Source organism: Euleptes europaea, chromosome 20, assembly GCF_029931775.1.
Source record: "Euleptes europaea isolate rEulEur1 chromosome 20, rEulEur1.hap1, whole genome shotgun sequence".
NCBI classification, from domain to species: Eukaryota; Metazoa; Chordata; class Lepidosauria; order Squamata; family Sphaerodactylidae; genus Euleptes; species Euleptes europaea.
This window is the reverse complement of record NC_079331.1, coordinates 7,690,252-7,716,693: the sequence shown is the minus strand read 5'-3', so window position 1 is coordinate 7,716,693 and position 26,442 is coordinate 7,690,252. Positions and strand designations below refer to the sequence as shown.

At 49.7% G+C, this 26,442-nt stretch overlaps 1 protein-coding gene across 1 annotated transcript; it reads right to left on the bottom strand.

Moving 5' to 3' along the window:
- Window positions 1–1,342: 1,342 nt before the first annotated feature.
- On the bottom strand, window positions 1,343–25,377 carry TRIP4 (thyroid hormone receptor interactor 4). Its single transcript, XM_056865906.1, has 13 exons — window positions 25,289–25,377; window positions 24,035–24,204; window positions 23,598–23,734; window positions 22,369–22,593; window positions 21,517–21,595; window positions 20,579–20,708; window positions 20,180–20,395; window positions 18,806–18,929; window positions 17,698–17,885; window positions 14,565–14,689; window positions 12,791–12,882; window positions 7,078–7,180; window positions 1,343–1,431 (listed from the first exon to the last, which is right to left on the bottom strand). The coding sequence occupies exons 1-13, from the start codon at window positions 25,372–25,374 to the stop codon at window positions 1,343–1,345; spliced, it is 1,764 nt and encodes a 587-aa protein (XP_056721884.1). The 5' UTR covers window positions 25,375–25,377.
- Window positions 25,378–26,442: the final 1,065 nt, after the last annotated feature.

The following is a 26,442-nucleotide window of genomic DNA, read 5'->3' as shown; positions in this document are numbered from 1 at the left end:
TCTCTTAGAGCTCTCTCAGCCCCCACCTACCTCACAGGGTGTCTGTCGTGGAGAGGGGAAGGCGATTGTAAGCCAGTTTGATTCTCCCTTAAGTGGTAGAGAAAGTTGGCATACAAAACCCAACTCTTCTTCTAAGCAAGGGAACAGCTAGGGGGGGAAAAATCCGGGAATGTGTCGTGTGTCCTAATCAGCTGTTCCCGATGCACGCCAGCAAAACTATGCCCCAGATGGCAACAATCTGTATCCCTCCTCCCTGAAGAACACGAAGGGAAGTCGGAGGGAGACCCCCTATAAACACGATCCGGCAACGGTGCAGGGTGCAGCTGCAGACAAAATAGCCTCCTTGAGCTCTTCTTGAGAAGCTTAAGGAGGCCCCAGGGCCAGGTGCTAGCGGGCCGTGATGCCCGGTGCTTGATGGTTGGGCCATGCCGTGCAGACACAAAGGTTTGAGAGCACCACTCAGCAAGGAAAAAAAAAGTGTGTGTTTTCTTTGCTGCGCTGTGCAGAGGAGAAACTGCAGAGAACACGAGACGCACACGGTTAAAGGAAAGGGGGAGTCGTTTTTTTATTTCGATGGCAATTTGTGGGTTTTAACACTCGCGTAAACAGTTGAATGGGAACCGGTTGCCCAGCTCGGCCTGCTGGTTCACATGTGAGCGCGTATTTTTTAATAGTAAACAAAGCCGTGATTTTCAGACGTGTTGGCTCGAGGTGCAGAGGGAGCGGAGAGCTGGCAGCCGACCGGGCTCCGCCCCTGTCCTCTTCACCCTGTAATTAGCTTGGAAATTAATCAAAGGGGCGATGCAGAACGAGCCCTTTGATCCAACTTGGGGGGGGGCATGCGATTCTAGCAGATACTGACGATGCGCCGCCAGCTTTGGTGGCGAGTCTCTCCCCCCCTCCCTTCCAGCCAGGTGCTCTAATGGGCCGAACGTTCCGATGCCGCAATCCGACTCCTCGGCCGCGTGCCAAGCCAGAAATAATGCCAAGCACAGAACAACGCCAACAGGCACTTGGCTTTGATACAGGGGAAGAGAATAGGAACTCTCTTGGCATGGTCCTGGCTGGGCCTAAAACCACGGGGAGAGCGACCAGCGTGTAATTCCACCCTCCTCGCATAAGGGCCCCTCGCAAAGGGCTCTCATACAGTGCCCTTGGCTCGGCCCCTCGTTTTTTCTTCGATCACCATTTGGTTCTGGACATTACGAGCCACGTCCTTTTCCTTTCCGCACACCTGTTTGCCATCGTCCCCACCCCTCCCCACCCGTGTCCTCCCCGGCCTCGGCCCCCGTTGCATCAGGAACCAGCCTAAGATCAGTTCTTCTGCAGGGCTGCTGGGGAGTCAGGGTTGGAACCCCTCCGCTCCGGCTGCCGCTTTCTGCCTCATCAATCCCTTCTTCGCTCCCTGATGAACATTCGGGTCCAGCTTCCCTGGTTTTTTTTTTTTTAAAAAAGAGGGGGAAATCTCATGAGCACTTTTTTGGGGGGGGAAAGGTTATTTGCAATGTAAATTAGCTGCAGGCAAGAAGATCTCTCAGTTAGCGAATTGTTGTCACGTTCGATTTTACCTGCTTCCGGAGCCAGGCATTTCTAAAAACTCATTGCTGTAGTGAGAGGAGGAAGAGAGCTGGGATGCATTGTGCAGGAGGCAAGGAATAGAAAGCCGAGAGGGCTGAAGTGGGGGGTGGGGGGAGTGGAAAGTAACATCCAAGCCACCCGCTGTCCCAGCTGCAAGGAGGAAAGCAACCTCTCCACTGGCTAGAGGTTACAAAGCAGGCCCAGATGCTCAGGTAAGCCCGGAGAGAATTGTCAACAAAAGACAGACATGGGGAGGGGGGGAGGAGATGTACGTGGCACGGCCCAGACACATTCCCCCCCCCAAGCAGAACAGACCGTTTGATGAAGGTTGTGAGCAAGCAGAGCACATGAGAAACAGACAGGGCCCCAAACCAAGGCCATACGCTTGCAAGGTCAGAGTTCACAGTCAGGTTCTGCCAATTCTCCCTCATCTCCCCCCCCCATCACCTACATTATGTTTATCCTCATAAGAAAGGCCTTGCTGGATCAGACCAAGGCCCATCAAGTCCAGCAGTCTGTTCACACAGTGGCCAACCAAGTGTCTCTATGAAGCCACAAACAAGACGACTGCAGCAGCACCGTCCTGCCTGTGTTCCACAGCACCTAAGATAACAGGCATGCTCCTCTGATCCTGGAGAGAATAGGGATGCATCATGACTAGTATCCATTTTAACTAGTAGCCACGAATACCATATAAGACGATCCCTAGATCAGAGAGGTTATGTCCGTGTGGGACAGGGGACATTGAAACCATTGAACATGTACTGATAAGTTGCCCATTCTACCATGAAGTCAGATCAAAGCTTATTTCCCCCCCTGCTTGGTAAATTCCCTGAAGAGTAAGTTTAGCTTTTGGCAAGGATGCTCCTATTAGGAGAAGACCCTCAGCTTACGCTCCAGCCTGCCAAGTTCTGCGCTGTTGCTATTAAAATACACAGAACTTTATTAGAGAATGATCATTAAAATATTTTACCGTTTTATCAATTTTAAGGTGATAATTTTAATCAGGGGTTGTTTTTAATTGATCTTACACCTTTATTTGTATGGGCAGTCTGTGATTCTGTGGTGCAAAACTATCAAGTCTGGAAATTTTGATGTGTTGGCATGTGATTGGTCAGTTGACTGTATTAACAGATTTGATTTGTGCTACTGGGAAAAGGGGTGCACACGTATGGGTCAAGAGGAGAAAATCCAGCTAGATTTCAGGACATCCTTCCCCCATTCTCCTTTGCTCTCACAGCCCCTGTCACGTTCTCCGCCGCCCCCTTTTCCGCTGCGATTTGTACTCTTTTAATCGGCGTGAAGCAACAGAGCTGCCCTTGCTCTCCCCCCCCCCTCCACTGCTGGAGACAGAAGCATTTATCAGGAGGAGACTGGCTCGCATTGATCTCTGCTCGGTCGGGGGGCGCACCAGCACGACTCCAGACACGCTCATCCATAACCAGCGGGGACTCATTAGCGACACCCCGGCCCCCTCAGAGACACGGGCGACACCACCTTAGGAGCCAAGCAGGCAGGACTGATCGGTCCCATTGGGCCAGAGCTTGGTGCGACTGGGTACAGGGACACAGCAAGCGAGTCGATTATTAATGGTGGCAGTGTGTGTGTGTGGGGTCTCGGAAAGGCACAAACCACCAAGGCCAATCACTCCTCATCGTTTCTCAGGTGACGGTTCCCTCCACAATACACGCTTCCCACAAAGAATCATAGAGTTGGAAGGGACCACCAGGGTCATCTAGTCCAACCCCCTGCACAATGCAGGAATTTCACAACTACCTCCCCCCCCACACACACCCAGCGACCCCTACTCCGTGCCCAGAAGATGGCCAAGATGCTTCCCCCTCCCTCTTTCTCCTCCCACAGCAGTATGACTGAACAGCTCTACTACACCTGGACATACCCACCCAGCATCATTGATGCCGGTAACAGGGGAGGGGCTGTGGCTCAGTGGTAGAGCCTCTGCTTTGCATGCAGAGGGTCTCAGGTTCAATCTCCGGTTAAAGGGACTAGGCAGGCAGGTGATGTGAAAGACCTCACCCTGAGACCCTAGAGAGCTGCTGCCAGTCTGAGTAGACAATGCTGACTTTGATGGACCAAAGGTCTGATTCAGTATAAGGCAGCTTCATGGGGATAGGCCATGGCTCAGAGATAGAGCATCTGCTTGGCATGCAGAAGGACCCAGGTTCAATCCCTGGCCTCTCCAGTCAAAGGGACCAGGGCAAGTAGGTGATGTGAAAGACCTCTCTGCCTGAGACCCTGGAGAGCCGCTGCCAGTCTGAGTAGACAATACTGACTTTGATGGACCAAAGGTTTGATTCAGCATAAGGCAGCTTCATGTGTTCATGGCTCAGAGCCCGGGCCGCCAAGATAGACCACCACCCTGTGTTTTGTTCCAGGCTGCTGAGAAAGGGACAACTGCCCAAGATCCTTGTCGGCTGGAATTCAACATGACATAAGTGACTGTCCCCTGATAAGCGGCGCTTTTGTGATGGGCGTGAGTTTGATGAGTCACTCTGCTCCTTGCCAGCGCTGCTATCTGCCTTTCCTTCTCCAGCAGCCAATGCCTCCAGGGTTCTAGCACCTCTTCCTTCCCCTCCCCCAGGTTGTTCCAACCGCTGCTCATGTAGGAAGGCAAGTTTCTCCCATCGCCTGGCTCACCACCCCATCCCTCTCCACCTCGCCTTCCCCCCGGCCCCTGCCACCAATCAACGAACGCTGCTCCTGACGCTCGAGATAACGTGAAATTGCATTTGTCGTGCGATTTGCCCAAGGCCTGAGCTGCCGCTTCGCTCAGTGGCTATCCCGTGAGATGGGCACGTTCATGGTCTCGGAGAGGGATGAAGCTACCTTTTATGAGCCAAAGAGCGAACGGAGCTGGAGATGCCGTGGAGGTGAACGTCTAATGTTTGCCTGATTGCAAAAAATAATAAAAAAAGAAGAGTTGGTTTTTATATGCCGACTTTCTCTACCACTTAAGGCAGAATCAAGCCCGCTTACAATCACCTTCCCCACAACAGACACCCTGTGAGGTAGGTGGGGCTGAGAGAGCTGTGACTAGCCCAAGGTCACCCAGCTGGCTTCGTGTGGAGGAGCAGGGGAAACAAATCCAGTTCACCAGATTAGCCGCTCATGTGGAGGAGTGGGGAATCAAACCCGGTTCTCCAGATCAGAGTCTACCGCTCCAAACCACCGCTCTTAACCACCACACCACACTGGAGACCGTTTGTGTGTGTAGGTGGGGGGAGGAGAGAAATAAAGCTGTACCTCTTTGCCAATCCTGCTCAGATTAATGGCAGCTGCACCCGAGTCTACTGAAGCTCTCGGGCATGTCTGACTTGTTTCAAAGAGGCTCAACAGATTGGGCCCAATGCCACTGGCTGAACTGTGGTTCTCAAAGGACTTTGCAATAAGGCAACGCTGAAGTTGGAAGAGAGACCTGACTGGGTGCATCAAGAAGGGGCCGTGGATCAGTGGCAGAGCACCTGCTTGGCATGCAGAAGGTCCCCGGTTCCATCCCCACCACCTGCAGTTTAACGGATCGCAGAGGGGGGTGATGGGAAGGGCCTCGAACTGAAACTCTGGAGAGCCGCTGCCACTCAGCGTAGACAAGCTTTTCTCGCTCTCTCATGCCAGAACGCGGGGGTCATCTGCTGAAGCTGGAGGGCGATTCAAAACTGATAAAAGGAAGTATTTCTTCATGCATCGCATTGTTAAATGGTGGAACTCCCTGCCCCAGGATGGGGTGATGGCTGCCAGCTTGGAAGGCTTAAGGAGGGGAGTGGACGTGTTCATGGAGGAGATGGCTATCCATGGCTACTAGTCAAAATGGACACCAGTCATGATGCATACCTATTCTCTCCAGGATCAGAGGAGCATGCCTATTATACTAGGTACTATGGAACACAGGCAGGATGGTGCTGCTGCAGTCTTCCTGTTTGTGGGCTTCCTAGAGGCACCTGGTTGGCCACTGTGTGAACAGACTGTTAGACTTGGTGGCCCTTGGTCTGATCCAGCAGGGCCTTTCTAATGTTCAATCTCCTTCTAGTCTGCTGAAGCTGCTCCTCCTTCAAGCAGGAAGCTGCCACTTTGGGGGAAAGGACATGCTGTTACATACTTGGGAAGGATTTGTTCTGGCAGCACAAAGGCACATTCTGCTGTACAGAAGCCGGAAAAAAACAAAACAACCCCCTCCCCCGCCAGCAAGCCCGGCCACCTATCGCTTGCTCTGCGAGGCTCAGAAGAGACGCTGATTTGATAAATGCAGCGAGCCAAGACTTTAAGCAGCAAATGCAGCTGGAGCTGGAGAGATATTTGGGAAGCGGTGGGGGGCGGATGAGCAATCGATCGCAGTCGGGAAAAGGACGGCGTTTAGATCACGGGAGCCTTGAGGAATCAGCTTTCATGGCAAGGCTGATTCCGCCAACAAAGACAGGTTCCCCCCCTCCTCCCCTTCCCCGATAAATATGCTGAGGTAAGCCTGCTCGCCAGGTGTAAGGCTGTTAAGGGGCTGGGCGGCTTGCAACTGCCTGCAGGTTGTCATCAGTTACAAGCATCCAGTTCTAACCAGTCGCACGAGGAGTGGCCGTGGCTCAGCGGCAGAGCATCTGCTTTGCATGCAGAAGGTCACGGGTTCAATCCCTGGAAACGCCAGTTTAAAAGGCTCAGGTGATGTGAAAGTAGCCTGGCATGGCAGCAGGGTGTTTGCTTTGCATGCAGAAGGCCCCAGGTGCGACCCCTGGCATCTCCAGTTAAAAGGATCAGGTAGTAGGTGATGGGATAGACCGAGATCTGGCTCGGTGGCAGAAGGTCCCAGGTTCAATCCCCGCCTTCTATAATTCCAGACTTGTTGCACAAAGAAACATTTATGCATTTTCCTCACCTCCTCCATAGAGGAAGAAGAAAAGCTGGTTTTTATATGCCGACTTTCTCTACCACTTAAGGGAGACTCAAACCGGCTTACAACCACCTTCCCTTCTCCTCCCCACAACAAACACCCTGTGAGGTAGATGGGGCTGAGAGAGCCCAAAATCACCTCGCTGGCTTCGTGTGTAGGAGTGGGGAAACAAATCTGGTTCACCAGATTAGCCTCCGCCACTCATGTGGGAGGAGTGGGGAATCAAACCCAGTTCTCCAGATCAGACTCCACCGCTCCAAACCACCGCTCTTAACCACGACACCACGCTGGCTAATCACCACTCTGGCTAACCATGCAGGCAGGAGGCTAATCATTTCCTTCCCCGATCAATTAGTTTTTAAAATCAGAGTTACCTGCTCATGTCACGAGACAGCTATCCTTCCTGCAACATTAGCTAGGCCCGTATGCTCTGAAGGAAGCAGTACCCTTGAGGGAAAGGGAAGGGGGAGCAAAGATCTAAGACGAGTTTGCTTTAATATGGAAGCACTGCTCAAGCCTGCGGTGCAGGATTTCAAGGTCACAAAGCAAGAGTCAGCACCCGCCCAACGCCCGCTAAGAAGCATCAGCGGAGAATCGGGACTTACAGATTTTGTGTTTGCCTTTGATGGGAAACTTGACTACCATCTCCTGAGGATTAGAACAGACAAAGACAAATGGGGAAGCCGACTCCTGGCTCAGTTGCGAATGCTAAAAAAGAAAAACGGAGAGAAAGAAAACATTAAATGGGTCATTCAGTAACGCTAACGATGGAGGAGGAGGAGGAAGAGGAGGAGGAGGAAGAAAAAGAAGAGTTTGTTTTTATATGCCAACTTTCTCTATCACTTAAGGAAGAATCAAACTGGTTTACGATCACCTTCCCACAACAGACACCCTGTGAGGGAGGTGGGGGCTGAGAGAGCTCTAACAGAGCTGTGACTAGCCCCAAGGTCGCCCCGCTGGCTTCGTGTGAAGGAGTGGGGAAACAAATCCAGTTCACCAGATTAGCCTCCGCCACTCATATGGAGGAGTGGGGAATCAAACCCGGATCTCCAGATCAGACTCCACCATTCCGAACCACTGCTCTTAACCACCACACCACTCAGATTGGCAGTGGATCTCCAGGGCTTTTAAAATTTTAATTTAGTTATTTAACTGAAACATTTATACCCTGTCTTTCCTCGTGGCTCAAGGAGGCTTACAATAATAGTTAAAAACACATTTTCAGTTCAAACCAAAATGAACACAGTTTTAACCAAAAGGAAGCCCAGGAGGTGGAGTAATACGGGTCTTATCGGAGCGTTACAGAGAGGGCCGTTACAGGTGTCTCATAAAGGCGGGAAGGCGCTACAGGAAGGCCAGCTTCCATCGTGTCTCCCTTGCAGAAGCAACGGCATGCAGCAAGCGACCGCAGCCAGGCAACATGTTTCGCCAACCGGGGCAGTGGTGGTTGCATAGACATCCCTAGACACGCCTGGCTCACAGCGCACTTGAAAAGCTGCAGCCCACGTACCGAGCCCCTCGGCTCACCCGCTCCCTTTGCGCACTAGCGATGGGAGGTCCTGGCAGGAGATTCCCCCCTGGTACAGGAGAGCTTCCAGCTGGCACCGAGCCATTCTTTCTTCACCTTCCCTAAAACGGCTGCCATCAGATGTGCTGCCACAGACGTTTTTGCAGGGCCGTTAGCGGCGGGATTAGCAGCCCTCGGCCCGCTCTGCTGTGTACTGGAATGGATGCCAAGCTAGGTTTGTGGGGAACAATCCCCTCGCGGGGCAACAGCATCAATGGTGAGGGCATATTCTCTTTCTTGCACCCTAGAGGAGATCCGATCACAGACCTGGAAAGGTCCAACCTCCAGCTAGTAGTAGTAGTACTAGGAGGAGGAAGAGAAGGAGGGGGGGAGGAGAGGGGAGGAGGAGGACAGTGCTGTTTACTCAGACTGGCAGCGGCTCTCCGGGGTCTTGGGTAGAGGTCTTTCATATCACCAGCTACCTCATCCTTTAAACTGGAGAGGAAGCCGAAAGGTGCAGTTTCTGAGAACTTCCTGCGCAAATAGCATTGGCAGCAATTTACTAGGTCCCTTTTTAAAGGCAACTAAACCAGGTCTGGAAAGCATGCCGAGCTCACGCGTGTGCCGAAGAAGAAGAGGAGTTGGTTTTTATATGCCGACTTTCTCTACAGCTTAAGGCAGAATCAAACCGCCTTACAATCGCCTTCCCTCCCCCTCCCCACCACAGACACCTGTGATGTAGGTGGGGCTGAGAGAGCTCTAAGAGAGCTGTGACTAGCCCAAGGTCACCCAGCCTTCCTGTGTAGGAGTGGGGAAACCAACCCGGTTCTCCAGATTAGTGTCCACCGCTCATGTGGAGGAGTGGGGGATCGAAACCCAGTTCTCCAGATCAGAGTCCGCCGCTCCAAACCACTGCTCTTAACCACTACACCACATGGGAATACAGGAGAGGAGGCTGCAAAGGCTCGCTATTCACCTCCTATTTATTTCCTAGCTTTTTGTATTTTTCCGTAAACCCTTGCAGGTTTTTCCCCCCCGGTCCGCACGGGAGGCGTCACCAGCTGCTATTAGATATATGATAAACCCTGACCTACTTTACGCTGTTGTGGGAGGATTAACGAGATCATGCGCACAAGGCACTTTAAAGCACGACGTAAAAGCGCTAGCCTGATCTCTTTAGAACCTGGAAGCTCAGCAGGGTCAGCCATGGTTCGGAGTTGGATGGGAGACCACCAAGGAAGTCCAGATGTGGCTAGATGGGGTGCTTTACCTTTTTATCAGGGCAAAATACCTATCTGTGGGTTTTTTGCAATGAAAGACTCCGGCCTCTGGGGGTGAATAAACAGCTGACCAGAAGCACCTTAAGCAAGGATCTGCTTTAGCTCTGATGTCACCACCAGACCACTGTTCAATCGGCAGCGTTATTAAGTGCCAAATACCTTAACCAAGAAAACAGCCTTCCAGGAGTCAGTTCAAGAAGCCAGATCTCCAAGGTCTGAGCTGGCGCTCTGCAGCTTAATCTGGTGTACTTCTACACACAAAGCCAGCTGGGTGATCTTGGGCCAGTCACAGCTCTCTCAGCCCCACCTACCTCCACAGGGTGTCTGTTGTGGGGAGGGGAAGGTGATTGTAAGCCGGTTTGAGTCTCCCTTAAGTGGTAGAGAAAGTCGGCATATAAAAACCAACTCTTCTTCTTCTAACAACCCAAAATGTTTTGCTGGAGGTCATGGGACCAGCATGGACCAAAGTCACATGGGACTGGGGGAGGCTGTAGCAAAAAAAAGATAATTGGGCTAGACTGAGTGAAAAAGCAGGCTGAATCAAACCCGTTTTCTTACAAATTTCCAAAGGGGCATAGCACCTTCTGCCTTCATGCTAGCTTTTAATCGGTCCTGTTTTATGCGAGTGTTTTTCCTTGGGTTGCCAAAATTATATTTTTTGGCATGTTTAAGCTTTGAATTGTTCAGATTTTGATCTATTACGGATTTAAAAAAAATAATGTTAACCAGATGCCTTAATTTTAAAGAAAGGTAGGCTGTAAACGGCCAAATGAATAAATAAGACACCCACTGGCATGCTGCTCAACAACAGTGTTGGATTAAAAAGGGGGGGGGAGCCAAGAACCCGACTGTGTACCCTTTGATATGAAAGGCTGTGAAAGGCCTAACCCGAAATGCAAGGGAGGAATGGTGTAAAACCACAGCTGCTAATAGTTATGGATGTGGTAATCAAAATGGCTTTGCTAATGGGGGAAAAAAAGAGAGTGAGAGAGAGCTCTAACTGCCTCCGCAGCTGAGGTTACAAACCACAGTCCTGCTGAGCAGCCGAACGCAGGCAACGTCTTCCCCCGGGGCTGTCGAGAGCTTCTATCTGCCGCTCACAGATAACACAACCTGCCAGCGAGTGCTTTTGGATGCTTTGAAGGGGAGTCGGGGAAACAGCTCAGCCAGGCTTTCTTCGTTCCCCTTTCATCTCCCGCTCTCGCCAGCTCCTCTCTCCCACGGCCGGCCGGCCGCCTGCCTCTTCAGGAAACCAGGCGCAGGCAGGACCCAGCTGGCAGCAGGAGCGATGGAGGTCAGCCCTGGGGTGCGGGCGAGGCGCCTCCCGCCTACACATCCCCTCCCCGACAAACAATTTGACAAAGCAGTTCCTGGCCTGCCTGTGGGTTACCTCTGAGCCTGCATAAGGCCAGACTTAGCTGAAAGGACAGATTTGGCATTGCATCGGGTGTGGAAGATACACACCCCCTCCCCCCAAAGTTGATATGAGCGCACATGAAGCAGGTGCCTTATACTGGATCAGACCCTTGGCCCATCAAGGTCAGTGCCGTTAACTCAGACTGGCAGCAGTTAACTCAGACTGGCAGCAGCTCTCCGGGGTCTTGGGTAGAGGTCTTTCCTTATCACCTGCTACCTCATCCTTTAAACTGGAGAGGAAGCCGAAAGGTGAAGTTTCGGAGGACTTCCTGCGCAAGTGGCATCGGCAGCAATTTACTAGGTTCCAAGCTTGCGCGTTGGTCGAAGAACCGAGCAGCGCACTACTTAAAAAGCTATTTTGATATTTATTAATGGCAGCTGTGCAAATACACACACAATATGCGGGTGCACACAAGCATGCAAACCGGGAAAGGGAGAGCGTTTCTGTGCCCCGGCGTATGCAGCAGGGCACAGGAATGAAAGGAGACCACGTAAAAAACGCTTTACATTCAGGAAGAACAAGGATGCCGTTTCTAGCCCAGGAAACCCAGAAAGATAAGAACATAAGAAAGGCCCTGCTGGATCAGACCAAGGCCCATCAGCAGTCTGTTCACACAGCGGCCAACCAGGTGCCTCTAGGAAGGCCACAAACAAGACGACTGCAGCAGCATTTTCCTGCCTGTGTTCCAAAGCACCTAAGATAATAGGCATGCTCCTCTGATCCTGGAGAGAATAAGTATGCATCATGACTAGTTCCGAGGCCTTTTAAAATCCGGCAGACGAAGAGCGGTGGGGAGGCCCACCCTATCTCTGCACAAATCCAACCGCCCAATCCTGGACCAGCCTAGAGCTGCAGCCTCACCAAACAGGGATTTGCATCATTACCGACTTTCGCCTGACAAGGCAGGCTTGATCTTGACATTCAATTTCTCTAGCAGGAACTGCCTGCTGATAGGCAAGATGTCAGGCAGCTGTGATTTGACACTCGGTTCCAGTAATGGGCATTAAGCTATTAGCCTCGCTTTTTTGGTGGGTGTTTTTTTTTTTTTTAAGCCATATTCTGACTCCTCAGGCAGGAACTGTTTATATTCTGTTCGTCTCGTCCGCAGTTGTGAGATGCCTGTGTATCTAATATCGTGTGAGAAAGAGGAACAAACCCATACACAAGGAGATGGGAGGGGCTGTGGCTAGGTGGTCTCCCATCCCAGTCGAGCACGCTAGTGATTTCTAAGAATTAGTGATTTCCCAAGAAGAGCCCGGACACGCTAGTGATTTCCCAAGAAGAGCCCGGACAGTCTTCTACCATAACAGGCGAGTGTGGTGCAGTGGTTGACTAGGATCCGGGAGCCCCCAGGTTCAAATCCCCACTCTGCCACGCACGTTTGCTGGGTGGACAGGGGCCAGTCACGGCACTCTCAGTCTCATCCACCTCACAGGGTTGTTGCGAGGATAAAACAGAGGAGAATGATAGAAGCTGCCTTGGGTCCCCGCTGGGGAGAAAGGCAGGGTATAAATGAAAGCAGCTAATCTAGTGTGCGTAGAAGATTTCTTTCTTTCGTTTAAACCTTGGGTTCATGTCTCTAAGGAAGGCCACCAACAGCACTAGCCTGATCCAACTGGAAGTGTGAGGTTTTGCATGGCACAGGCAGGATTTGAAAAGTGACAGGCTTGTCGGATAAACTTTCGGGGAACCCCGTTGCCCTGCCCAGCCCCTTGGGATAGATCCGTCCCCAGCATTTAGATTGCAGCATCTTCCTGTCACTCCAGAGACGTGAACAGAGCCTTTTGCTCCATTCAGTCATCTAGACCCTGCACTACGGGAAACCCTTGAGAAAAGGAAATAAATCTGCCACAGCAGACCCCTGGTCTGGCCAGCTTGGTCTTGTCCTCCCACTGTTTCCCTGCTGAAAGCCCTGCTCCACTTTGCTCCACCGAGCGGGAAGGATCTCAAAGTGGGCAGCAGAACTTCACTCCCCAATCCCTCCTGAATGCAGCCAAATGCTGGTTTCACACTGGAACAGCGGAGGGGTGCATATTTGCCAAGGGCGGCAAAAACTCGCTCCTCTGCCAGCCTCATCGATCCCCGCATCTGGCTGCCTTTTGCACACCACTCACCTGCTCACGGAACTGCTCCTGCGACAAGCAGTCAATCAAGTCCACGCAGCCGAGCAGGCAGCTGGAGGGATAATCTTTGGGAAATTCCAAATCTGCGGCAAGCGGGAGAGAAAATTATCAGGCAGGCTCGAGCACTCGACCCCCTGGCCCCTGCCGTTCTCCACGCTGTTTTGATTAGCCTTCCGCTGCCTCCTGTGTGTTCTTGCCACAGGACCTTTCGATTGTTCTTGTAGTGGCTCTGAACAAAAACACACACTGGCTCGGGAAAGAATTGCTCCACACCATTTATTTCCCCCCCCCATCCACCCCTTGTCTCACTCCCAAAGCCCAAACAACCGGTCTGCTGCATGACCTGAAGCCCCGAGTTTGTCTGAGCCGTTTCATTAACGGACCTCCGACTTGTGCAGGATCAGCCCCGGGTTCAGGGAACCGCTAAGCAAAAGATCAAGTATCATGTTCAGCCAGCGTGGTGTAGTGGTTAAGAATGGTGGTTTGGAGCGGTGGACTCTGATCTGGAGGACTGGGTTCGATTCCCCACTCCTCCACATGAGCGGCGGAGGCTAATCTGGTGAACTGGATTTGTTTCCCCGCTCCTACACACAAAGCCAGCTGGGTGACCTTGGGCTAGTCACAGGTCTCTTGGCCCCACCTACCTCGCAGGGTGTCTGTTGTGGGGAGGGGAAGGGAAGGTGATTGTAAAGTCAATTCGATTCTTCCTTAAGTGGTAGAGAAAGTCGGCATATAAAAACCAACTCTTCTTCCTCCTCCTCAAAGAATACTTAGAGCATGCCTTCCTACTCAGAGGACACTTTATGCAACCCAAACAGTGTGGTCAGGCTAGTATTTAAGTATTTGCAGGATTCCCCATATTTGGTCAAAAATGAGATGGAAAGGAAAAAATTTTTAAAGTACAAGGGAGGCAAAGCTGAAAGACCAGACAGGACGGGGTAGGAAACCCTTGAAGCAGTCCAGGTCTGTTTGAAGACTGTCACAAGTTAGAACTAAATCCTTGTATTTGCAACATACAAAACAACACACGGCTCTCGAGAAGCCCCAGTTCCACAACAGATACCATGCTGTGATGAATTTACCATGCTCAGTCCATACTAGGGTCAAAGCGCCACGGCTCAATTCGGATGCCAAATTTGGGATAACTGAATATCAACATAGAATCATAGAGTTGGAAGGGACCACCAGGGCCATCAAGTCCAACCCCCTGCACAATACAGGAAATTCACAACTACCTCCCCCCTCCACACCCCCAGTGATAATTTTAGATCTAATGTTTGAGGGATATAAGGACTGAAATAAATCTTTGCCACTGACAATGTAGCCTTGGGATCCCTGTCGCTTAAAAAAAAAGGCGTTATGTCAGACCCAGAGGCATTAGATCTATATGTTAAACAGGGAGAGATATAACGTGATCTAAGTTCCTCATAAAAGTGGCATTTCAAAAGGGCATGAGCTAATGAATCAATAGAGCCAGGAGAGAAAGGACAGGTCCTTTCTGGGTATGGTATGTTCAAAATTCTGCCTTGTAAGACCGTAGAGGGGTTTGGATTCAGTCTAGCTAAACAGAAGGCTCTAGAAAGACAAGGAGCTGTCAAATAATAAGTACAAGCAGGCAAACAGTAACTGTTTCCAGAGACTGGTCTCTCCATTTACTGTTCAGCCCAGAAAGCAAATTTCATTCCCCCCCTGCCCCCACACTCTTAGCGAGAGCTCGACTCAGGCAAAGGGGCCTGCAGCCCAAAGGGCGGAAAGCAGGGCTCACCTTTCCGAAGCAGGACTTTGTAGCTGGCCTCCGCTTCAGCGATCTCCTGTGGGGATGGTCTCTTGGCTGTAGCCGCTATCCACAGCCGGCCCCTGAGCGCTGAGTACCAAGTCCTGCCCTCGACCCTAGAGAAGAAGGAGAGTTGGTTTTTACATGCCGACTTTCCCTACCACTTAAGGGAGACCCTGGGAGTCTTAGTGGACCACAAACTGAATATGAGTCAGCAGTGTGATATGACGACTAAGAAGGCCAATGCAATTCTGGGCAGCATCAGTATGAGTATTGTGTCTAGATCAAGGGAAGTAATACTACCACTGTATTCTGAATTGGTCAGACCTCACTTGGAATACTTTGTCCAGTTTTGGGCTCCACAGTTTAAGAAGGATGTTGACAAGTTGGAGCGTGTCCAGAGGAGGGCGACCAGAATGGTCAGAGGTCTGGAATCCATGCCCTATGAGGAGAGACTTAAGGAGCTGGGTTTGTTTAGTCTGGATAAGAGAAAGTTAAGGGGTGACATGACAGCCATGTTTAAATATCTGAAGGGATGCCATACTGATGAGGGAACTAGCTTGTTCTCTACTAGAACATGGAGTAATGGATTTAAACTAAGAGAAAAGCAATTCCACCTAAACATTAGGGAGAACCTTCTGACGGTGAGGGTGGTTCGACGGTGGAATGTGCTGCCTGGGGCGGGGTGGAGTCCCAGTCTTTGGAGGTCTTTAAGCAGAGGCTGGATGGCCATCTGTCGGGAGAGCTTTGATTGTGGGATCCTGCATGGCAGGGGGTTGGACTGGATGGCCCTTGTGGTCCCTTCCAACCTTGTGTGATTTTTTGACTCTTCTGGTGAGACTTCTGACCAGACAGAACGCTCGTTAGCAGAGCTGGAGGGGACTGTTTGTGCGCGCCTTTGAAATGCAGCATCCTCCTGCCGCTCCTTCAAACCTGGCTGAGCAGAGTGGGCAGGACACAAGCCAGCACATTACGGAAGGTGGTGCTGAAAGCAGAGCCGCAAGGACCTTGGAAGAGCGACTTAAGGTCCATGATTTTGGAAGCAGATCCAGTTCCCGGTTTCTTCATCCATGCAAACCGTGGCCGCATTTTCTTTTCCAGTAACAAGAATGCTAGAAACAAACATTGTTGGCGGCGTTTTTAAAAAGCGGGTGTCCTCTGAATTTCCCCCCGCTTGGAAAGCCTGCTGTCTTGACTTCAGCATTCCAGACTGGTTGGAGCAACAACCGGTGCTTAGCTTGCAAACCAAGAAAGTTTTGGAAGAGCCCCCGCACCGCAGTCCCTGAGACAGTTACAGAGAAAAGTGTGGCTACTCGTCAAAGCTGGGACTACAATAAGTCTGTTAACGGAGATGCGACAAGATTCCTTTGGTTTTAACAGCAGGACTAGAGCAGTCAATCTTCTGATCCAAAGTCAGACATCTTAGACTACACATCCAGTAAAACACAGAGTCATAACAACATTTATTCCAGCATGACACTCAGCCCGTGTATTCCATGATACTGTCCTCCTCAGCTAAGAACAGAGGAAAACAGTGACACCTAGCGCTTAATACAGGAGAAACCAGCAACTATTGGTCTAAATGAGCACTGGAAAGAGATATAATACTCCACTGTGATAGAACCTGTTCAGAAAAAAATGTAATTGGAGACTGTGCTATATTCTTGGGTAGGAAAGAGGAAGAAGAGGAAGAGTTGGTTTTTATATGCCAACTTTCTCTACCACTTAAGAAAGAATCAAACAGTCTTACAATCACCTTCCCTTTCCTTCCCCACAACAGACGTGCTGTGAGGTAGGTGGGGCTGAGAGAGCTCGAAGAGAACGGTGACTAGCCCAAGGTCACCCAGCTGGCTTCATGTGGAAGAGCGGGGTATCAAACCCGGGTTGACCAGACAGTGTCCGCTGCTCATGTGGAGGAGTGGGGAATCAAACCCGGATCTCCAGATTAGAGTCTGCCGCTCCAAGCCACCGCTCTTAACCACTACACCATGCTAGCTCTCCTTGGAGAGAGATTGGAGACTATGCCATATTTTTGGGTAGGACAGAAGGAATCTACTCCATAACTTGGTATACTGCTACAGAACCAAGAATAACAACAGCCGATACAGATGCAAATGGGGACTGGGATATACTCCCCCCCTCCCTTGATTTTTGATAGTTAAAACACAACAGATAAAATGCTCTATTTTTAAGAATACTGCACGTTGCCTTGAATGCCGTGTATATAGAAAGGCATCTAAGATGCTGAATAAAATCAGTGAGAGACAACATACATCCTTAGGCTCCCGATGGCACGTGGCAAAATAATTATTTCCGTAGGTGTGGGGGAAGGGGCTTCCAGAAGATCTGCTGCTTTTAGACTTCTTACAAACCATTCCTTTGACTATATTTATATGAGACACCTGCTTCACTGAGTGTGTTATACATGTGTTTTAATACATCACCGACTATGGGTTGGATCCAGATATTTATGCAAACATTTCCAGCGCCACATGAGCCAATTGTATCTTTACACAAAACTGGTGGTGGAAAGTGCAGTCGAGTCGCGGCTGATCTACAGGGACCCCTCATGGGGTTTTCAAGGCAAGAGACTAACAGAGGTGGTTTGCCAGTGCCTTCCTCTGCACAGCAACCCTGGACTTCCTCGGTGTTCTCCCATCCAAGTACTAACCAGGGCCAACCCTGCTTAGCTTCCGAGATCGGCCTAGCCTGGGCCATTCAGGTTAGGGCTACACAAAACTAGGTAGAGATAAATCCATCAGAAGGTTCCTGGCATCCCTGGCTCCGCCAAGCGAAGAAGAATATTGGCACCCCCAAGGAAGGAAGGGATCCCTTCGGCCCAGGCTCAGAATTCCCCCAAAAGAGCACGCCGAGTGCTCTATTTCCAGGTCATGTGAACACATGAAGCTGCCTTCTACTGAATCAGACCCTTGGTCCATCCAAGTCAGTATTGTCTACTCTGACTGGCAGTGGCTCTGCAGGGTCTCAGGCAGAGGTCTTTCACATCACCTACTCGCCTAGTCCCTTTAACTGGAGATGCCAGGGATTGAACCTGGGACCTTCTGCATGCCAAGCAGATACTCTACCACTGAGCCACGGACCCCTCCCTAAGGTCCCTGCTTACCGTTTGATCCCTTTGACCAGCAACGAGGCCCAAGGCTGATGCATGCTCAGACACTGGCCATCATCCGAGATCTCCTGTATCTCTCGGTCCTGAATCCGTAAGCGGCTCCTTTCCGAGTCGGCCTCGCTCTTGGTTTCCGTGAACAGGCCAATTTTCCTGTGAGTGAGCGAGCCCGTCTGTTCCACCCACTTCAGCACAGGAAACAAAAAAATTAAAAATCCAAAACACCACACGGGTGCACAAACAGAAGGCTTCACACTTCTCTGTTCAACTAGAATTGCAAAAACAGGCAGCTCTGGCCACTTCTGTGATTCTTTGGTTTGTAGTTACTGCGATTCGTTGGTTTTAGGTGTTGGGTGACATCACAGCTCAGTGGCTAGCAGGCACAGCAGAGGGTAGAAAAGCTCACAGGGGATGGCCTCAAGGCAGCCAATTAGCTCCAGAGAGAAGCAGCCCCTGCGGCTGCCCTCGCCCCGAGGGAGGCTCATTCTCTAAAGAATCTCTGATCTCAAATCACACAGTCCGCTCTTTGATTGCCCCCCTCAGGAGAAGCAAAAGTGAGCCAACCTAACAGGCTGAGCGGCAGTACCTTTCAGTAAGGAGGGGGAACCATCCCTCCCCGAGGTGGAGGAATGGAAAGACAAACTAATGGAGTATGCAATCATGGCCAAAATGATCCATATGATGAACATAAATGACGTGGCGACTTACGATCAACATAACGATAAATGGAAATTGTTTTATAGATATGTTGAGGCTGAAGATTAATCAAAATATCATTAAAAATTAAACATTATATAATCACCAGGTAGCTTCTCAGTGCAGAGCAGAAAATTGTTTGGATAGCTACGACATATGTACGATGTTTATTCTTTGAATGTACCAGTACTTATATTTTTGCCTGGATAATAGCTAACTCAAAAGTAATAAAAGCTATAATGTAGTTGGCTCAATTAATCTCTCAAGAGGAAGTGTTTATGTTCTTTTTCTTCTTTATCTTTTGACGAATACTGTTTACCCATCCCCTTTTTACCCTTCATATAAAATAAATTATTTATTTTTAAAAAGGAGGGGGAAGTTCCATAAAGAGGGAAGGAGGAGCACTGACCACAGGGGCTGGCTGGAGAAGGTTTGGATTCACAAGGACTCCGGGTTCGCCGTGTTTCCCTTCCGAGCTTCCCCTCGCCTTGGTCAAGGTACCGCTCTGAAGAGCTTCAATCGTTTCGTCCAATCTGCAAGGGCAAACAGCCCATTTCACATTCCCTACAAACCATCAACCCACCAAGTTTCACTTTCTCGGGATCCCCTCATAAGTACAAGCTATGGTATATTAATGGATGGAAACTGCCTGTGAATGGTAGCAATGCGGTGACTTTGAGGGAAGCGGCTACTTTGATAACAGGCTGGTAAATGGGACAATCCTTCTCAGGCAATCTGAAAACGACTGGTCATTAATGCAGGCCTGGACAATTTTTGTTTGAGCTGGCTTGTACAGTCAAAGATTCAGGAGCCAGGCTCGTATTTCAGTGTTCAGTATGGCCATATTTTCTAATTATTGCTACCGCAAAAAATTGTTAGGTGCCACATGAAACTTCTAGGTGCCACGGTTATTGGGATTCGACAAGGCCTGCATTAATGAACGAGCAGAAAAGACCTACTATTGCCTTGAATGAGTGCCCCCCCAAAAGCCCCCATGTGAAAACCTTAGGGTCTAAAGCTTGCATTTAAGAGGAAGAAACAAAGACAAGCAGATAAGGGGACCTGATCTAGCAGTTTGGAAATTTTATGCATCCCATTAGGAAGAGCTAAGTCAGAAGTAGTAGAAGAAGAGTTGGTTTTTATACACCAACTTTCTCTACCACTTAAGGAAGAATCAAACCGGCTTACAATCACCTTCCCTGCCCCCCTCCCCCACAACAGACACCCTGTGAGGTAGGTGGGGCTGAGAGAGTAGCCCCAGGTTACCCAGCTGGCTTCATGTGTAGGAGTGGGGAATCAAACCCAGTTCTTCAGATCAGAGTCCACCGCTCCAAACCACTTCTCTTAACCACAGCACCACGCTGGCTCTCACAAAGTGAGAATATATGAAAATATGCATATCTAACCTGCCATCAGCCACAGCACGGTCTTGAGACAGCGTTCCTTTGATCACCATAAAATGGGACCATAAAGGGATCGTCTACACTGCACAATGCTTTTGCACTTGGCAGGGGCAGCTTATTGGTTGGTATTGGAGACAGAAGGCAGGACCCGATCCAGGAAAACAATTCCTGGAATATCCAATCTGTGATTAGAATCTGTTTTATATGTATCGTGGAGGATTATAGCCCTTTATTCCAGTTTTTAATCTCCACTACATTTTTACCTTTTGTATTATCGGCCCATAAATATTTATCTATGTATTTAATTTCTTTTATTTCTTTTTTTAAGGATATTTGATGGTCCCTGACTGCAAATAAAGTGTGTGCTGTTCAGTCCTCACTTGCTGTGATATTCCGCCAAGCTGTCGTGCTCCTCCAGGACCTGCCGGCCGGCAAAGTCGAGGGTGACTTTCCGGGAGAGCCGAGAGGCGTGCCGCAGCTCCCGCAGCTCCTTCTCCCGCTTCTCCAGGGCCTCCCGCTCCTGCTTGGACAGCCATTGGTTGGAGTCCGCCGCAAAGTAGTCCGACTCGTCGTCGATCACTTGAGTTCGGCGCACGCTGCCAAAGGAAACCGTGTAAACAGAAGGGCGGCACCAAAGCAGGCCTGCCTGGGAGGTCTCAAGAAAGGGTCTCGAGATCTTCTTACCACGCTCCCAGAGGTTTTATTTATTTAAAACATTTGCATGCTGCCTTTCCACCCAATTTAGAGCCTTTTGTTATCTAGACAGCTGCGCTCCGTACCTTGTTTTGTCAAACTCCAGCAATTTGTCCTTGTGTTTCACGGCTGTCTCCAGACCCGCCTTGAGCCGGGCCTCTTGACGGGGAAGCAAGTCCTTGCCGCTGACTTCCACCTTCCCAGAACTCTCAGTGCCTAGAATACAAATAGGTGCGTCAAGGTCTGCTTTGCGTGCACCAATCAGGGAGCCCACCCCCACTGGAATGGACTGCGCATCACGGTCTGCTTTGCGTGTACTAATCAGGGAGCCCACCCCCACTGGAATAGCCTCTATTCAAGGCAGATGAGAGTTTGTATTGCTGATAAAAGGAACCTTCCCCCACTACTTGATGAAGAGTCGTTAGCTATGGAGCTTCTAGGACTGCCCAAGAATATAGCAGGCTAATTTTTAAGTTGATAATTTTGTATGGACAGCAAATTATATTGTAAATATCGAAATGGCCCGTGGCAGAAAAAAGGTTCCCCACCCCTAGTTTAGGCAGTCGTTAGCCTGCATTCATCAGAAAGGATGACTTGGTGGCCTGGGAATCCACCTTCCCCTTTGGGAAGAGATTCGGGAAAGGTGTGGCTCAGTGGTAGAGGATCTGCTTGGCATGCAGAAGGTCCCAGGTTCAATCCCCGGCATCGCCAGTTAAACGGGACTAGGCAAGTAGGTGATGTGAAAGACCTCTGCCTGAGACCCTGGAGACCCTTCCATACCTTAAGGGTAAATCAACTGGGAAGGGACTGTGGCTCAGTGGTAGAGCATCTGCTTGGCATGTAGAAGGTCCCAGGTTCAATCCCCGGCATCGCCAGTTAAACAAGACTAGGCAAGTAGGTGATGTGAAAGACCCCTGCCTCAGACCCTGGAGAGCCACTGCCAGTCTGAGTAGACAATACTGACATTGATGGACCAAGGATCTGGTTCAATATAAGGCAGCTTCATGTGTTCAAAGGTACTGACCTCCAAGGAGTTTTTTCAGCAGCTTCTGGCTCTTGTTGGAATCGCGCTGCAGGATATCCTGTTCTTCTTTTGTGCATACCTGAGAAAGAGAACAAAGAACGCGGGACTGAGAAGCAGCCGCTGAACAACCAGGAGGCGCTTCTCATTGCGCATGGGCACAGGAATGCGAGTCAGCCTGGTACCATTCACCTACGAATCCAGCTAACTTGGGGGTCCCCAACCTTTTGGAGACTCCCGAGCTGTGGCTCCTCCCAATGAACATATTCTCACTGCTTTTACCAAGATGAATCATTAACAACAAAGTCAAGAACCACAGGCACATTTTCCAGGGCCATGCAAACAAGAGTTGTTCACCTACAGTGCAACCCTAAGCAGAGTCAGGCCCTTCTAAACCTAGCGACTTCAACAGTTTTAAAAGGATGTAACTCTGCTATGGAATGTCACTGTTAGAAAGAGACCCAGAGACCAGCCAACGGTCTTGGTCTTTTATCGGTTTCTTTTCTTTGCAAGGCCTCTTGAGATAATTCATCTTCACAAATGCATCATAACTGGGGAAAGACCCGTGCATACCGTGAGAAAAATCCCAGGCTTACACAAAGCATGCCTACAATAAGTACAGGCCTGATGAAAATCAGCTTGCCTCTAGAAAGATGGAGACTCGAAAAGAGGATAAATCTTGCCCCTTCCCCCGAGCAGTGAGAGACCACTCAGCTTGCCTCTAGAAAGATGGAGACTCGAAAAGAGGATAAATCTTGCCCCTTCCCCCGAGCAGTGAGAGACCACTCAGCAAAGCCAACCCCAAACAGAACCACTTAAAGCTAAGCCAAGGAAAGACAGAAGGCGGCTACGTACCAGAGTGCCACAGAACAAGCAGGGCCCGGAGCCCTCTTGCTCGCAGACGATCCGCCCGCATGTCAGGCAGTTGTTGACGAGCCTGTGCTTCTGGGCCAGGCACTCGCAGGGGTGGCGCCCGGGCAGCATGACCGCCAGCTTGTCCTGCCCTTCCTTCGTGTACAAGTTGACGTATTTGGCCTTCTTCTTGGAGGAAGCGTTGCTGCTGGTGTTCATCTCTTGGGCCTAATTTGACACAGAAAAACAAAAAAACATTTCGAGGAACTGCTGGAAGAGGAAATAGCCGAACTAGAATTTGCCATTTGGGGAGATCATGTAACCGCCATGGATGATTGTATCAAGGCAAAAAACAACAACACATCACTGCCCCCCCCCCCATCAGACGCTCTAATAATTGGTATTCATACTTGGTCATTGGCTAATGACCAAGCCAGGGGCCACGGCTCAGTGGCAGAGCATCTGCTTTGGCAAGCAGAAGATCCCAGGTTCAATTCCCAGCATCTCAAGTTTAAAAAAAGAAAAAAGAAAGACCAGGCAGTAGGTGATAAGAAAGAGCTCTACCTGGGATCCTAGAGAGCCGCCGCCAGTCTGAGTAGACAATGCTGTCCTTGATGGACCAAGGGTCAGATTCAGTATAAGACAGCTTTGTGTGTGTGTGTCTTTGTCATGCATGGTCTATCACGAACAAGACTCCAACTCAGCTTGCCATTAGCACATCTCACCAGTCATGCACACCCATGGGTGAGAATCTGTGAGCCCTGCAATGGCTGTGCTCTCTTTACCCCCCACGACTGACAATAAAGTAACTGTTTTGAGGGTATATAAAGCTTTAAAACAGTTTAAAAAAACACCCTTTTATTTCAAACTTTTAAAAGCTGCCTTTCTAGAAAGAAGAGTTGGTTTTTATATGCCCACTTTCTCTACCACTTGTGGCAGAATCAAATCAGCTTACAATCACCTTCCCTTCCCCTCCCCACAACAGACACCCTATGAGGTAGGTGGGACTGAGAGAGCTGTGACTAGCCCAAGGTCGCCCAGCTGGCTTCATGTGTAGGAATGGGGGAACAAATCCAGTCCCCCAGATTAGCCTCCGCCACTCATGTGGAGGAGTGGGGAATCAAACCCGGTTCTCCAGATTAGACTCCACCGCTCCAAACCACCGCTCTTAGCCACAACACCACACTGGCTCCCCACAAAGCACCCACAAAGCAAACAGTGAATGCACCTACCTTAGCTAAATCAAGAGGAGTTTTTACTTCCTCCGTCGGCTGGTCGGTTTCAACATGAACAGGGACTTCCTGCTTGTTCCTCCCTTTGCGCCGTCCCCTCTTGGCTTGGTCTCCTGACCGAGGAGCCTCTAACATATCTACACATTATACAGAAGGTCATATATAAAGGTTCTACAGGAGGGGAACCCACAACAGCTTCCACCACTCCATGTCCCCTCTTCCCTTTCCTTGAAATGTCTAGGTAAGAAACAACATACGGCAGGACACGTTCACACTTATGGCTCGGCCACATCCCTGCCATATGTTGCTGGCCATGAATTTAGGGCAACATGCAAGCATAATTATGCCAGGCCATGAACTGCATTTACCTAAACATTGTGGGAAAGACAGATGTAGAACAGCAGTAGCCCCTCTGAAACTTATTCCCTTCCACTTACCATCTTTTTTCCGATAGGATGGCAGCGGGTCGGATGTTGTGGTCTGGCAGGACCTTTGCCATCGGGCTACGAGCTCATCCACAAACTGCTGCTTCTTGCCATCTGTCCCCTGGACAAGGTCAGTGACATACTCCCGGATCTCCTCCTCATTGTCGATACATAAGATGTATCTAAAACGGACCGGGGAGAATGCTTGTAGGAGCGTTTTCATACAGAACAAAGGTTATGGCCCTTTCATACAGAACAAAGGTTATGGCCCTTATTCCATCTCCCTTCTTCAGGGAGCAGCTATGAGTATGGCCGTATGAAGCAAGAAGAGTTGGTTTTTATATGCCAATTTTCGCTACCACTTAAGAGAGACTCAAATCGGCTTACAATCACCTTCCCTTCCCCACAACAGACACCCTGTGAGGTGGGTGGGGCTGAGAGAGTGTGACTGGCCCAAGGTCTCCCAGCTGGCTTTGTGTGGAGGAGTGGGGAAACAAATCCAGTTCACCAGATCAGCCTCCACCGCTCTTAACCACTACACCACGCTGGTTCTAGGGTAACACCTAGGTTGCTCAACTTCCAGGTACTAGCTGGAGATGTCCTGCTATTACAACTGATCTCCAGCCGATAGAGATTGGTTCCCCTGGAGAAGACGGCTGCTTTGGCCATTGGACTCTATGGCATTGAAGTCCCTCCCCTCCCTGAAATGGGATTTTTATTTCACTGTTTTTTTAAATGTTCTTATTTTTTTAATTCTTTTTTTCCCCTCTCCTTAGTATTATCAATATTAAATATATTGGATAAGGGGAAAGTATAATATGAATAGGGTGACTTATAAATGAATTAGAATGCATGGATGCAAAGGAGATCTTAGATATTTTAGAGAGGGAGGAAGATGGTGGGGAAGTCAATTACTTCTGATTGTATTTTGAAGACATACATCTAATAATTTTATGAATTGTTAATGATTATCTTTATTGATATAGAGGATATAAATGAAATGTTGGTTACTATTGAAAAATAATAAAAAATATATTAAAAAAAAGAAGAAGTCCCTCCCCTCCCCAAACCCCCACCCTCCTCAGGCTCCGCCCCAAAAACCTCTCGCCGGGGGCGAAGAGGGGCCTGGCAACCCTACTCCTTCCCCACCACTGACGGCCTTTCTACCGACGTGGCAAGCGCGCTTGGCACAAGAGGCGAGGCGGCCCGGCCCGGCCCGGCCCTCCAGCCCGGGCCCACCCGGGCCTTCCCCCCACCCCTGCTCACTGGACGAGCTCCTCGCCGACATCCAGCCCGAAGCCGCCGCGGAGCTGCTCCATGCACCAAGCCACGAGCCCCCCGGACGTCGCCATCGCCGCTTCTGCCGGCCGGAGCCGGGGGGGGGGGGGAAGGAAATAACCGGCGCACCTCCGCCGCCGAAGCAGGGAAGAGCCTGGGTGTGACGCGCTCTCCCTCTCGGCTAGCAACCGTGACCCCGTGAGTCAATAGTTCCGGCCCGTGGATGTATATGCGGATGGCCACACTTACAGATTCTTTACATGGTAAACAAAAAGGGCCAGAGTCCAGTAGCACCTTAAAGACTAACAAAAATATTTTCTGGTAGGGTAGGAGCTTTCGTGAGCCACAGCTCACTTCCTTCAGATACAGCTAAAATGAGCTAAAAGCTCCTACCCTACCAGAAAATATTTTTGTTAGTCTTTAAGGTGCTACTGGACTCTTGCCCTTTTTGACTACTGCAAACAGACTAACACGGCTACCCACTGTGAATTATTTACATGGTAAAGATATGGAAGAGTTAAAAAAAAAAAAACATGGCTAAAGGCCATCGCATTTTGGGATAAACTGGCGAAAATGATTTTTACAAGTATAGTTAATGAATTATAGACAAAATGCAATGTTTTTTTATAGTGATAACAGTATAAGATAATTTTAAATACTGTCAAAACACTTCTCCGGACACTGTCCTTCAGGGTTACTCCTCTGAAGATGCCGGCCACAGCTGCTGGCAAAACGTCAGGAAAGAAAATACCAAGACCACGGTCACACAGCCCGGATAACCTACAAGAACCAATAAATAGATTAATTCCTCTGAAGATGCCGGCCGCAGCTGCTGGCGAAATGTCAGGAAAGAAAATTCCAAGACCACGGTCACACAGCCCGGATAACCCACAAGAACCAATGAACTCTGACCGTGAAAGCCTTCGACAATACTTCTCCGGAAGTCTATTGGTGGTGGGACACACTGTTAAAGTGGGTGGTGGGTATTAGAGCACTGTGTGTTTTATAATTCATATAGTATGGGGTAATTTTGAATGATGTATAAGTGCTCTTTTTGTATTTTTTTATGTTATTGTTTTCTTTGTTTTTTATAATTTGTTTTGTTTTTTCTTATTATAAAAATAATACAAATTTATTTTTTA